At 34.9% G+C, this 13,026-nt stretch overlaps 1 protein-coding gene and 1 pseudogene across 1 annotated transcript in view; both read left to right on the top strand.

Moving 5' to 3' along the window:
* Nucleotides 1-6,036, top strand: part of Kctd8 (potassium channel tetramerization domain containing 8) — a 256,675-nt gene extending 250,639 nt beyond the window's left edge. The window contains exon 2 of the mRNA XM_004849784.4: nt 4,711-6,036. Coding sequence (XP_004849841.2) covers nt 4,711-5,171 — 461 coding nt within the window. The 3' untranslated portion in view covers nt 5,172-6,036. The remainder of the gene's footprint in view (nt 1-4,710) is intronic.
* Nucleotides 6,037-10,971: 4,935 nt separating this feature from the next.
* Nucleotides 10,972-12,114, top strand: LOC101702072 (heterogeneous nuclear ribonucleoprotein A3 pseudogene; annotated as a pseudogene).
* Nucleotides 12,115-13,026: the final 912 nt, after the last annotated feature.

Genomic DNA, 13,026 nt, shown 5'->3' with positions numbered 1-13,026 from the left:
GGCTGACGACAGCATGCTAGCACACACAGCCTGAGACAGAGTTGGCTTGCTATCTCCTCTCCCATGTCTCAAGGAGAGTGCAGCCAGGCTTTGGTCTTTACACCTGGTTTCCCACAAGTCAGTATAGTCTATATTCAAATGAACAAAAATTCCCCATGCTATGGCCAGTAGCACACAGATATTTATGTTAAATATTAGTAATGAAGATTTTTGAGCATTTACACATGGCAGATTCATTCCAAGTACTTTACATGAATTAATTCATTTAATCCTTGCCAGAAAGCTGAATTGAAACCATAAGGAAACTGAATCCCAAAGAATGTAAGAAACTTGTTGAAGCAAACAAATCTAAGATGTTGACTGTAGCATGAACTCAAACTGTAGTATGGAACTTAGGCATAATTCTCACTAACCATGCTTTAACAATAAGAATAAGAATAATTAAACAGAAGTTAAATAAATAATGCCTTCTTGGACTACACTTCAGTGAGCTTGTGAAAAGTTATTTTTGAATCATGAAATTCTGTGATGCACTATAATAGAAATTAAATGTGTTTCCCTGTTTTAAGAGCTAATTTCTATTCATGGTAAATATTGATACTTAATATTTTGTTATAGTTGTTTTGGCTTTGTAAGCTCCTATTATACCATTTATAATTACAGAATTTTACAACATAAAACAATTAGGAACAAACCTCAAACTGTTTTTTAAAAAGGTACTAATATTATAAGGTTGTAAACTGGCATAAAATACTTGCTTAGTTGTAGTACCTGGCCCAGGATGAAACCCAGGTCTTCCTAGAGTAGTTAAAAATATTAGCATAGTAAATTTGTGTAAAGTGTGTTTGTGTGTACATGTGTATGTGTGGACTGCCCTTTAAATTTTTTGTGAAGAATTGGTTTGCAGGTGTTGCAGGAAAATGAAGCCACATTTTCCATCAAAAGATGCTCTAAAGGACTGGGGATTTAGCCCAGTGGTTCCGCCACCTGCCTCGGAAAAGCAAGGTCCCGAGTTCGATCCCCAGTACCAAAAAAAAACATAAAAAAAGCTCTAAGAATGCAGTGATAATATCCTGGTCTATTTTTATAGCAAATCAGCAACTGAAAAGTTGGGAAGTTATCCCAAAATTTAAAAGTTTCTAGGTGTAATTATGTATTGAATTCAACAATAATTAATTGTTTTTAAAGGTAAATCTCAGGTAAGAGATTTGCTTATTCACTGGTTCATTGCTTATAGTTTGATAACTAGCAAACTAGTTATTTATTTATGTGTTGGAAGAAAGACTAGCTGAAGAGGCCACTAAAACACACTTGTATTTTCCCTTTCATACCTTATTGGTGTAAATCTTATTAAGGTTCTAACTCCCAGAGAAAATTTCTTTGACTAAGATTACTCAGTATATATTCAATTCTCTTATTGGTTGAAAAGACATAGAATTTATAATAGTCGTGTTATTCCCATTCTTCGATCCTCCCTCTTTTGATAAAATAGTAATTAATTTTATCACATGTATGATGTATTCTAGTTTATTTTGAAGTATCTGCATTTGTGTGTATGTGTTATAGGAGCTTATTTTCATCATTAAATTGTAAAACCACTGGGCATATTAGTAACTTCCATAGCTGAACATAGACTTTGAACAACTCTATATTCCTTCTGGTATGCCTCATTAAGAATTATTTCTCCCAGTGAACAGAAACAGAAAGCAGCATTTTTAGTAGTATCTAGTATCCTCTTTCTGTACTGCCATCCATCTTCATGTTATTACTCTGGCTGGGTATCCATCTAATATTCTGTCCACAGCTATTAACAAAAAATGGTTTTTCTAATCACTTATTTATCCTTAAGATAAATTGGTTTGCTCAGATATTTGTACTGTATTTTAATCCGTTAGTCATCACTGGGCATAAAAATCATACATTTTTTTCCATGGGGATTTTTGGTTAACTTAATTCAGAGGATTGACAGAAAGAGTAAAGAAAGATTTATTTGTATTTCATGTTGTGTTAGGATGGTGAGTTTCATGTTTGCTTGGGCTCACATTTCTCCATAAAGATGATTAAACAGAAACATTTCCTCCAACATCCTGCCTCAGTATAAACCACACACATAGAAGCTCTTTAGCACACAAATAAAATCTTTAAGGATGAGCATAAACATTTAAAAATTCCACTAGTGTACATTGATATGCTCTACTTGTTGAGAATAATCATATTACTTCATTTTATCTGGCATATTATCTATTCTCACAATAACTCTATAAAGAAAATAGTACTCTACTTATGGATGAGGAAATTAAAGACTAGAGGAGGTAATATCTTTCATGGGAAGGGAAGTGTCACAAAACTAGTGTTTGTTAGCCCGAATTTGAATCCTGGTAAATATGATTCCAACTCCTCCCCTTTGGTTCAGAATGTTTCTTATGGAAATATGTTGTGAATGAAAATAGGTTCTTTCAGTAACAGTCTTCCAGTCAATGGAGCAAATGGCTGATTACCACTGAGTGTCTGTCAGTCAGACCCAGAAAGAATGGGAGGGCACACCAATTGTGTAATTTGAGATTGTTTAATATGGACCATTAACAAGTGTGTGGAAAATACACCAGGGGTAATTACCTGGAGATCTGAAGGAATAAACCTTAGTATAATGAAATCTGAAAAGAGGCGTAATAGAAGAGGGAAGGAAGGAAAGAGGAAAAGGAGAAAGATAGAGACATAGGGCCTGGGCAAGCCCAACACTAAGTGTTCCCAGTGCAGTTTTCTACCTCTTCAATCCCATTCCTTCTGATGGAAGAAATAAAATCAAAATAAGAGAGTATGGAAAAACAACAGTAACAACACTTCTTAAAAATTGACCATAATTTTAAGTACTTCTAAAATATATAGTGCACATTCTTCCTAATCAGTTCCAAGCATTTGAATTTGTTCTGGTTTTACCAGATTGTAGACAAAATTTGAAAAGTTGGTTCTGATCTTCTTTCTGATAGGCAAATTCAAATTTTTAAAAATGTTGTGGAGTCCAATTAATTAAGATATAGCTTGCATACAGAAAAATCTTCTCAGTTTAAATATATAATTCCATGGATTTTCACAAATGTATACAGGTGGGGTGCCAACACCACATTCAGGATACAGAATACAATTGAAAAAAAGTTCAAGTTTTTCAAGTTTTTAATTCCACTCAGATAAACATTTGGTATCAACCATTATTTTTTCTTTTTAAAAATGTTTTTATTAAAATAAATCAGATGGGGTCTGAATACATTGAGACAGAGTCTGACTGTGTTGCCCAGGCTGGTTTTGAAACTATGGGGTCAAGCCATCCTCCTGCTTCAGCCTCCCCAGTAGCTGGAGCTACAGGTGCATGCCACTGTACCTGAATTCTCTTTTTGAATAGAAAAATTTGTGATAGTAACCAACAATGTGATGTTCACAGTAGATGATTTTATGAAAATGTTTCAGTTGCTTTGTATCATCACCAAAGGTAATACATGGGTATATTGGTTATTAATTCATTTTGTATATATTATAATGGACAAAGATTTAAAATTTTGCCTAATTTTGAAATCAGCTGCATCTCCTAAATGGGTCAGTGTTCAGATGGCATCACTTTAAATCAACCACTCTGGGATAATCCTACTCTTTCCAAGTGATCCCAATATCCTGCCAAGGTGAGGACACTCTGAGGTAGGCCAGTTGTTCTCAACACTGACTATACAATATTGTAGAAGCCCTTGGGCAACTGTTTTAAAAACTACTGATTTCTTCATTCCCATGGTGATTTATACAGCTTGTTCATAAAAGACCAAAAGAAAATAAGATTTGGGTCCCTGAGATCTCTAAATGTTTGCATCTCCTTTAATCAGGTTTTTATTATAGTTCTAGCTGTGAAAGGGTGTTCAATAAATGTTAAATGGAGGGCCTAATCCCACAGCGAAGATAAGGAAAATAAAATATGCTCCCTCTTGAAAATAAAGTGTTGATGTATTTGAATAATCTTGACAAACTAACACTCCCTGAAAATTGTCCTCCCAGGTAATATACCTCAAATGGAGAGCCTCGTATTTTAGGAGAATACTGTATTTCAACTACATACTCTCACCACAGTATTTAAACCCATATATATCTTATAGCAGTTTCATAATTTTCTCTGAGGAAATAGGCAGGAAACAAGATTAAGAAACTGAGAATAAGATTTAAATCAACCTCCCACTTGGAAGCATAAATGATGTTTTGTACCTCTGGGCCTGGAAAATACTGCTACTGTGTAAAATAGAGCAAAGGTACTTTTCTGTCCTTAAAATGGCAAAATATATACACAGACAACACAACCTAGCACAGTAGGTGTAACAGAGATGAGCGAAGCATCTAATGCAACATATGTAAGACTAGCAAAATATTTACATTTAGTATCTTTTTCAGGTTTAGGAACCAGTAACTATAATAACAAAAGTCTTCTTTTCAGCATAAAGCTATTGATGACCTATTAATGTAGAAATTCTATTGAGCAAACTTTGTTGTAAATAATTAATCAGGATGCTGCTCTTTTTGATGTACTGAACACCCTAGAAAGATGTGTTTAATCCCTCAAATGTAGGGTACTGCAATAAAGCCAGTGTTCTGGTTACAATAAATGTTCTCTGTTTAAAATGGAAATTATAAAGTTCAATTTGACCTTCAATTTATTTCTTTTCTTTTTCTTCTCTGTAGGGCCACCTCAGAAAATAGTGTCACCTAAACAAGAACATGAAGATAAGAAACAGGACAAAGTTACAGACAAAGGGAGTGAAAGTGGGACTTCCTGTAATGAGCTCTCCACTTCCAGCTGTGACAGCCACTCAGAAGCAAGCACTCCCCAGGACAACCCACCCAATGCCCAGCAGGCCACAGCTCACCAACCTAATACCTTAACGTTGGATCGCCCCTCCAAAAAGGCACCTGTACAGTGGATGCCTCCGCCAGATAAGCGCAGAAACAGTGAACTATTTCAGACACTCATCAGCAAGTCCCGGGAAACAAATCTTTCCAAAAAGAAAGTCTGTGAGAAGCTAAGTGTGGAAGAAGAAATGAAAAAGTGTATTCAGGATTTTAAAAAAATCCACATTCCAGATTATTTTCCGGAGCGCAAACGCCAATGGCAATCTGAACTGTTGCAGAAGTACGGGTTATAGTAATTAACACATTCCTGTGGTATTTCAACAACATTCAATGTTTACTACAGTGTTTCCACCTGACTGATGGTCAGTGTGATTCTTGCTGCTCTTCCTTCTTGTGAACTGTAGATGTGGACAGTACTTTTTCATTATTTTTTGTTATTTCTAGAAACATGATTTAAAAAATGGAGCCAATAAATGTGGAGTCAACATGGTGTATCTATCTGATTCAAACTGTTTTTCAAGAATGAAAGTCACATGTGCATGATCAAGAATCTTAGAATCTTGATTTTTGAACTGTGTTCAACTCGACATGTTTGTCATTTTGTAACTCACCAAAGTCAAGTTATCATATCACACCAACTAAAATGACAATATGGATGAGCCAACATCAAGTAAAATTGTAGATGATGGTTTTAGGACACAAATTTAAAACTGTTTAAATGTTAATGCAATAAAACAAGCATTATTTTTGCATGAGAATAATGTTACAAATAAGTCACATGAAATAGGGAAGATCTGTTTGTTGCTTGGAAAGAAAAAGTTACAAAAAAGAAAAAAGAAAAAGTTTTGGGCAAAGCCTGTATATGTAAACTGTCCAAGAGATTGAAATTAGTTCTGGATCTGTGATTATTTTTTGTATGTGTATGGTGTTTCTGTATGTTCAGATGGTGTAAATATGCCTTCTACTGTTGTGTTATGGCACTGACATTCATCTATTAATGCTAGTGATGATTATTTCTGTGAAATGAGTCTTTTACATCAGGCTGTGAAAATTGGTATAATGATGCTCTGAAAGATTCTATTATCATGTTAATCAAAATAATTGAGGGAAATGGTAAAAAGCTTTATGTATTTATTAAAAAAGGAAACTGTATTAGAATTACTTGATTTCTATTGATTTTTCTTTTAAAATATTTGATTTTTGTCTTCTATTTTCCTTTAAACACCTATGGTGTGTAATGATCCATGTGTAATATTGATAAATTTAATCCTAGTTCAAACTTAAGGTAGAGTCAGATCCAAATAGCCTTTATGTTGATTAATAAACTCTTAACCTTTGAGAGAATAAACACCTCACTTGAGAATATACTAACACTTTATTTAAGCTGAAAACCAGATACAAAGCCTTCCCTCAAACAATTGGGAAATACTGAGTAAAATCAGAAGACAATAATGAAAATAATATGCTAAGACTCCAGCCTTTGTGAAAAGTGATTTCTTTCAGTTTGCATAGGTGGACACAGCTTTCTTATTATAAGCCACAAAATTTTGCTTCACTATCTCCAAAAAAAAGAAATATGTAATACCAAGAAATATTGATAAAGAATAGGCTGGGAGAGGTAAAGATATCTTCAAGGATTACAGAACTCCATCTCCTCTCTAGTTACTCAAAATGGAGGTTGTGCTACACTAGTGGCATCATTTCTTTCAGCATAATAGGAGATATGCATTATTAAATCAAATGTACAAAAATATTCTCTTTTGGATCCATATTTGGATTTCATAAAGTAACATTGTGTAAAATATCATCTACAATGTACTGTGAAAGAAAAGATATACAATTTACCTTGAATTATCTGTCAGGCTTTAGAAAAATATATACTCTCCAGTTCTTCATTTGATTACAGGAAGTCGGCAGTCTCAACATGGTTGAATATAGTAGCTACCATACCAGTGATGGCTAGAACTTGGTGGTTAGGTTGTCAAATTTCAAATCCTATATCTACCACTCTGTAATCTTAGAGATGATGAAGATAATAAAAGGACAAAAATGTCATAAAGAAGATTAAATGATCTATTTGAAGTAAAGCATTGCTAAAAGCAATGGTAAAGGCACCGTATTAAGTAAAATGAAATATGGAAGATACCAATGGGCCGGACTTGTAAATATCAGCAAAACAAGGCTTCTGATTGAGTCTATTGGGTTTTATTATATTGAAATAGAAAGGAAGAGAAACATAGTTTTTTTACAGTCATTTGGGGAGATAGCATGGTATAGAAAGAAATCAAATGTCAATACCTTTGTCTTTTAAAAGCTCACATGATTTCTGAGCAGTAAACCATTGCTACCCCTCATGAAGCTGGAGAGCAATAGGAAGATAATGGCCTTGCTGAGTCTGGGAAGTAACACTACCAAATTGGGACTTTGAATCCAGAGGGACCAACTACCTCCTAAGAACTATACTGCCAAGGAGTGACAGTCCCTTCCAAAGATTCCTCCCAAAGCAAAAGCAGAAAGGGGGGAAATTACTCTGGCTTCCCATTTCCTCTTATCTTCTAATTTCCCACCAATTCTTTCTATATTCTCAGTATAAGTTTAAGCTTGTTTGCAAAGATGCATGCAATGTAATTTATACAAGTGATTCCCTTGTAATACAAAATCCTAGAAGGAAAGGGCAGGGAATAGATATTAAAAATATCATGCACTCTGCTCCCTTTTCTTGATACAGGAGTATCTACACATCAAAAGAAGTGATGCCCAAGAGTCTGTAATCATTCTTACTAAAGTAGAATAAAATTATTGATCATGGATGGAAGGCAATCCATTTTAGTTACAGTTTTGTGAGCACTTACCATACTGAAGCATTTGCCTCAATGGTCAATAACATATTCAAGAAACACAAATTGTTATTTGATTTTACCTTGGGGTAGAGCCTGGTAAGCCTCAAGAGAGGCTCAAGAGAGCCTACAAGGGGATTAAGGGAAGTAGCTAGGGTAGGGACTCTTCCTTGAAGGAAAACAATGAATGATAAAATTTAAAGGAACACGGGCAAAATTGGTATACACTTCTTCCTTTCCACAGAATCAGGAGGTGAAATCTGATGATCACCGAACATCACAAGACTAGAAGCAGTTTTCCTTCACATAGTTTATCTTCTTCTGGGTATACAGTAGAACTTCAATTTGTGATCTGATGTGTTATTACTACTAGTTCAAGTAGAAACATTGAAAATCAACATGAAAAAAGAAAATAAAAGTCAACTGTGAAATCCACTATTGTGGAAAAATGAAGTAGACATACTTTACCCTTTTCCTCCTATTAAATGTACCTGAAACCCTTAGCCAAATAGAAAAAGGAAAGCTATATAGGCATATTAGGATCCAAGAAACAACATAGTTGTGAGTTCTCTGGGTTTTATTCTTACCTCATTTATCCCAGACTTAATGCCCAAGGAACTGGTAACTCAGAGCTTCCAATAGATCCAGATATGATAATTCCCATGATTTTTTTCTGTTTAGGCAAAGAAGCAGGATGTGGATACCAGAGAGAAAATATTTAGGTAATAACTGCTCTGCTGTGCCTTAATGTGAGGAAGTAGAAGTGATTTTATGACATTTGAAAGCTCTCAACTTTTTTGTGAGAGAAAATTTATGAAATCAATACCATGTTATTGACCCTCAACAAAATGGCCCATTATCAGTTTACTTTTGTTGGACAAAAAACACTTCCAAAATTAAGAAAGTTATAGTAACAATCATTTATCTTCAAGTTGGCTTGAGATCAGCTGGATGGTTCTTCTACTAATCTCATCTGAATTTACTCAACTAGAAAGTTAATTATAATTTGCTAGTGGATGAATAACCTATTTGGCTTCACTCCACCTTGAGTCACTGGTGAGTTTGGTCTGGTGCCTCTGTTTTCCACTTGTTCTCTCCAAGAGTCTAGCTCAGTTTAGTCACATGAGGATGCCAGTTTCAAGAGAGTGAGACCAGAGTTACTGCAAAAACTGTGGAGGGAGGGATCCAAAGTCACACAACTCCAATTTTTCAGTGTTATTTTTGAAAAAGCAAGTCATCTCAGATTGAATAACTATGGAAAAATGATCTTTCTTTTCATGGTAAGAACAGCACAGGACCTGTGTCCATGGGACCGCATCTAGAAGCAAAATTTGCACGCCAGTTACTAATGACTTGCTGTGAGTCTACTCACACCCCCAAATTATTGTCAATCTTTACCTCCCAAAGTCCAACAACACACAAATTTCTTCATTCACGTTCTGAAATTTTACTCATATGACATGTTTCAATTCAAAAATCTACCTAACCTTCAAAGCTTTCCCTTATTCCTCAGGATAAAGTTATTTATCATTCCATCCTTAGGTATATTAAATCAGTTTAAAAAAGACATTCTTAATGTACCTACATTTTATGTTACATAATGAATGAGGATAATCATGACAGTTTAATTTTCCATTAGATTTAAAGACATCTCATAGAGGTTAAGGTCTTAGTTTTCATCAAATAGGAAGAAACAGAGTAAACAATTTCTAGTATATAAGTTATTAACAATTTTTGAAAACTAATAAACATTCTTTTTCATGCAAGAATCTCATCAAAAGTTCCTCATAAATATTCTTCCTGTCTCACTAGGTGTGCTTAGAAAGCATTTTACAGTGCTTTAAGGCCAGCTCCCACTTAGAGATCTTGCTTTGCTAATCTCTCACAGTGAGATTACCTAAAGGAATATTTTTAAAATATCTCACAGTTTGCTTCAACCTAGATGATTGTAGTTTTGGTACTCCTGCTAGAGATGTAGCCATTGAGCTTGAAAATGAGTTCTTTTCTCCCACAGCGTCTATCTTTTGTTTGATCTTTAGTAAACATGTCTTGTGATATCCTATATTAGATTTTTCTTCTTAGTTCAGATTAGCTTTCTAGTGTAGTTGTTTAGATTAAGCAAATATCACTAAAGAACAGTTATTCTCCTTTATTAAAAGGATACATTGTGGACGAGTTTTCTACAAAACTCATAAACATCAAAACTTTTTTCTTTATTTCTTTATTTTTTCTCTCCATTCCATAGTTCTAAAAATAGACAATGTAAAGCATAACATAGAGAGGTTAAAAGAATCACATAACCACAGGATTAAAAAAATTGTAAAAATCACTTACTTTTTCTATATAAATTAATTCAATATAATTTATACCTAATTATAGAGTGACTATCATAAAAACTCAAATATTGTTACATGGATTCAGAGGAAAAGACAGATTTAGTGTACAAGTTGAATATAAGCTGGGACTTAAAGCAAAGGGAGTTTAATTGATAGATATAAGGATTTTTGTAAAGGAGATTGTAAAAGGAAAGAGACAAATCTATAAGTTTAATTATATAAGAAAACTACTGGAAAAAGATGAAAAGATTTTCATAAAAATATTATTGAATATAATTCTGAATACCAGGTTTTTAATGTATATTTCATTTTAATGTTGAGTAATGTTCATATTTTTAGGAAAAAATATTGTTATAGCTACTCAGCCTCTTTTTGTGCCAGGCTGTAAGTGCAGAAGCAGGGTTTCAAGGTAGAGACAAATTAAGTTTTCTTTAAAATGCTTTTGCTGGACATGGTGATGCATGCCTGTGATCTTTGTACTCAGAGGCTGAGGCAGGAGGACTACCATCAGTTTGAGGCCATTGAGGGATACATAGAGAGTTCAAGGCCAGCCAGAACTACACAGTAAGAACTTGTCTCTAAAAAGAGGAAAGAAAGAAGCTAAAATATTTTTAAATGGATAAATAGGAACTGATTAGTTCAATCTAATGAAACGAAAAACAAATGTATTAGAACTTGAACTAACATAATTTTGGGAAAAAAGGAGTATTTTAATACTCCTTTAATACTGACATTGTTTTGAATGCATGGTGATAATAAAAACAGATTAACAAAATGTTTTTATTGTCATTTTAATCTTGCCTATTTTGATTGCCTGCATGTGGATGAGACACATCACTTGTACTAGATACACATCACAGTTTCATGGAGAAAACAGACAATTACAGTAGAGTTTACTAAGTGCTAAGCTAGCAGGACAGACAACCATCCTGACTACAACTGTGCATTCAGACCTTCATCATTTTCTACTTTTGCTATATTAAGAATGAGTACACTGGGTCCCATATTGAACTCGAGTTGGAAGAGGCGAGTCTGGTCTCAAAATGGAGGGCCATGATTCAAAGGAACCAGAGCAGTTGAGGAAGCTGTTTATTGGTGGTCTGAGCTTTGAAACTACAGACGATAGCTTAAGAGAACATTTTGAGAAATGGGCACACTCACAGATTGTGTATTAATGAGAGATCCCCAAACAAAATGCTCCAGGGGCTTTGGTTTTGTGACTTACTCTTGTGTTGAAGAGGTGGATGTAGCAATGTGTGCTCAACCACACAAAGTTGATGGGCATGTAGTGGAACCAAAGAGAGCTGTTTCTAGAGAGGATTCAGTAGAGCCTGGTACCCATCTAACAATGAAGAAAATCTTTGTTGGAAGTATTAAAGAAGATACAGAAGAATATAATTTGAGAGAATACTTTGAAAACTATGGCAAGATTGAAACCACAGAAGTTATGGAAGACAGGCAGCATGGGAAAGAGAGGATTTGCTTTTGTAACTTTTGATGATCACGACACAGTTGATAAAGTTGTTGTTCAGAAATGCTACACTATTAATGGGCATAATTGTTAAGGAAAAAAGGCCCTTTCTAAACAAGAGATGCAGTCTGCGGGATCACAAAGAGGTCATGGAGGTGGATCTGGCAACTTTATGGGTTCTGGAGGAAACTTTGGAGGTGGTGGAGGGAATTTTGGCCATGGTGGAAACTTTGGTGGAAGAGGAGGCTATGGTGGTGGAGGTGGTGGCAGCAGAGGTAGTTACAGAGGAGGTGATGGTGGATATAATGGATTTGGAGGTGATGGTGGGAACTGTGGCAGTGGTCCTGGTTACAGTAGTAGAGGAGGCTATGGTGGTGGTGAACCAGGATATGGAAATCAGGGTGGTGGATATGATGGAGGAGGAGGATATGATGGTTACAATGAAGGAGGAAATTTTGGTGGTGGTAACTATGGTGGTGGTGGAAACTATAATGATTTTTGAAATTATAGTGGTCAACAGCAATGAAATTATGGACCCATGAAAGGGGGCAGGTTTGGTGGAAGAAGCTCTGATAGTCCTTATGGTGGTGGTTATGGATCTGTTGGTGGAAGTTGTGGATATGGTAGCAGAAGGTTTTACAAAACAACACAAAAGGGCTACAGTTCTTAGCAGGAGAGAGAGCAAGGAGTTGTCAGGAAAGCTGCAGGTAACTTTGAGACAGTCGTCCCAAATGCATTAACGGAACTGTAAAAATCTGCCACAGAAGGGACGATGATCCATATTCAGAAAAGTTACTACAGCTTAAACAGGAAATTCTTCTGGTTCAGGACTGTCATAGCCACAGTTTGCAAAAAGTGCAGCTATTGATTAATGCAATTTAGTGTCAATTAGATATACATTCCTGAGGTCTTTTATCTGTTGTAGCTTTGTCTTTGTCTTTTTCTTTTCATTACATCAGGTATATTGCCCAGTAAATTATGGTAGTGATACCAGAAATAAAAAATTAAGGACTTTTTATCTTTTCAAAAAAAAAATGAATGAGTACACTTGTGTTCATAGAGTCCACCCTTCCTACTGCTAGAGATGTAATCTTTCTACACACATATTTTCACATATTCTTTTTCTTCAAAAATTTCATCTCTTTACCTTTAGTTAAAAACTACAAACTACTTTATATAAAGCTCTTCATTTTTTGCCTTTTCTTTTCCTACTCTTATCTCTGTGTACACACACAACACATGCACATGAACACACTTCACACACATTTGCATCCTTTCTGCTTGCTTTGCTAACTACTTAAAATACCCAATTTGAATTTGATCATCTTCCTTTGTGTTCACCAATATACTTGTTATAAAAGATTTGCCATTGTGTATTTATTCTTCTTCCAACTCTTCTAATTAAAGATGAGTATTTGCAAGCACAGTCCTTATCTCTTAACAGAAAAGAGAGTATATTCAAGAAGCAAGATACACTCCTTTTCTGCCACATCTTCTTTCTCAG

The sequence above is a fragment of the Heterocephalus glaber genome, unplaced genomic scaffold (assembly GCF_053883595.1).
Source record: "Heterocephalus glaber isolate CG9 unplaced genomic scaffold, H.glaber_assembly_v1.0 deba00001509, whole genome shotgun sequence".
NCBI lineage: Eukaryota > Metazoa > Chordata > Mammalia > Rodentia > Bathyergidae > Heterocephalus > Heterocephalus glaber.
Note: the sequence above shows the minus strand (reverse complement) of the source record. Positions and strands in the feature narration are given on the sequence as shown.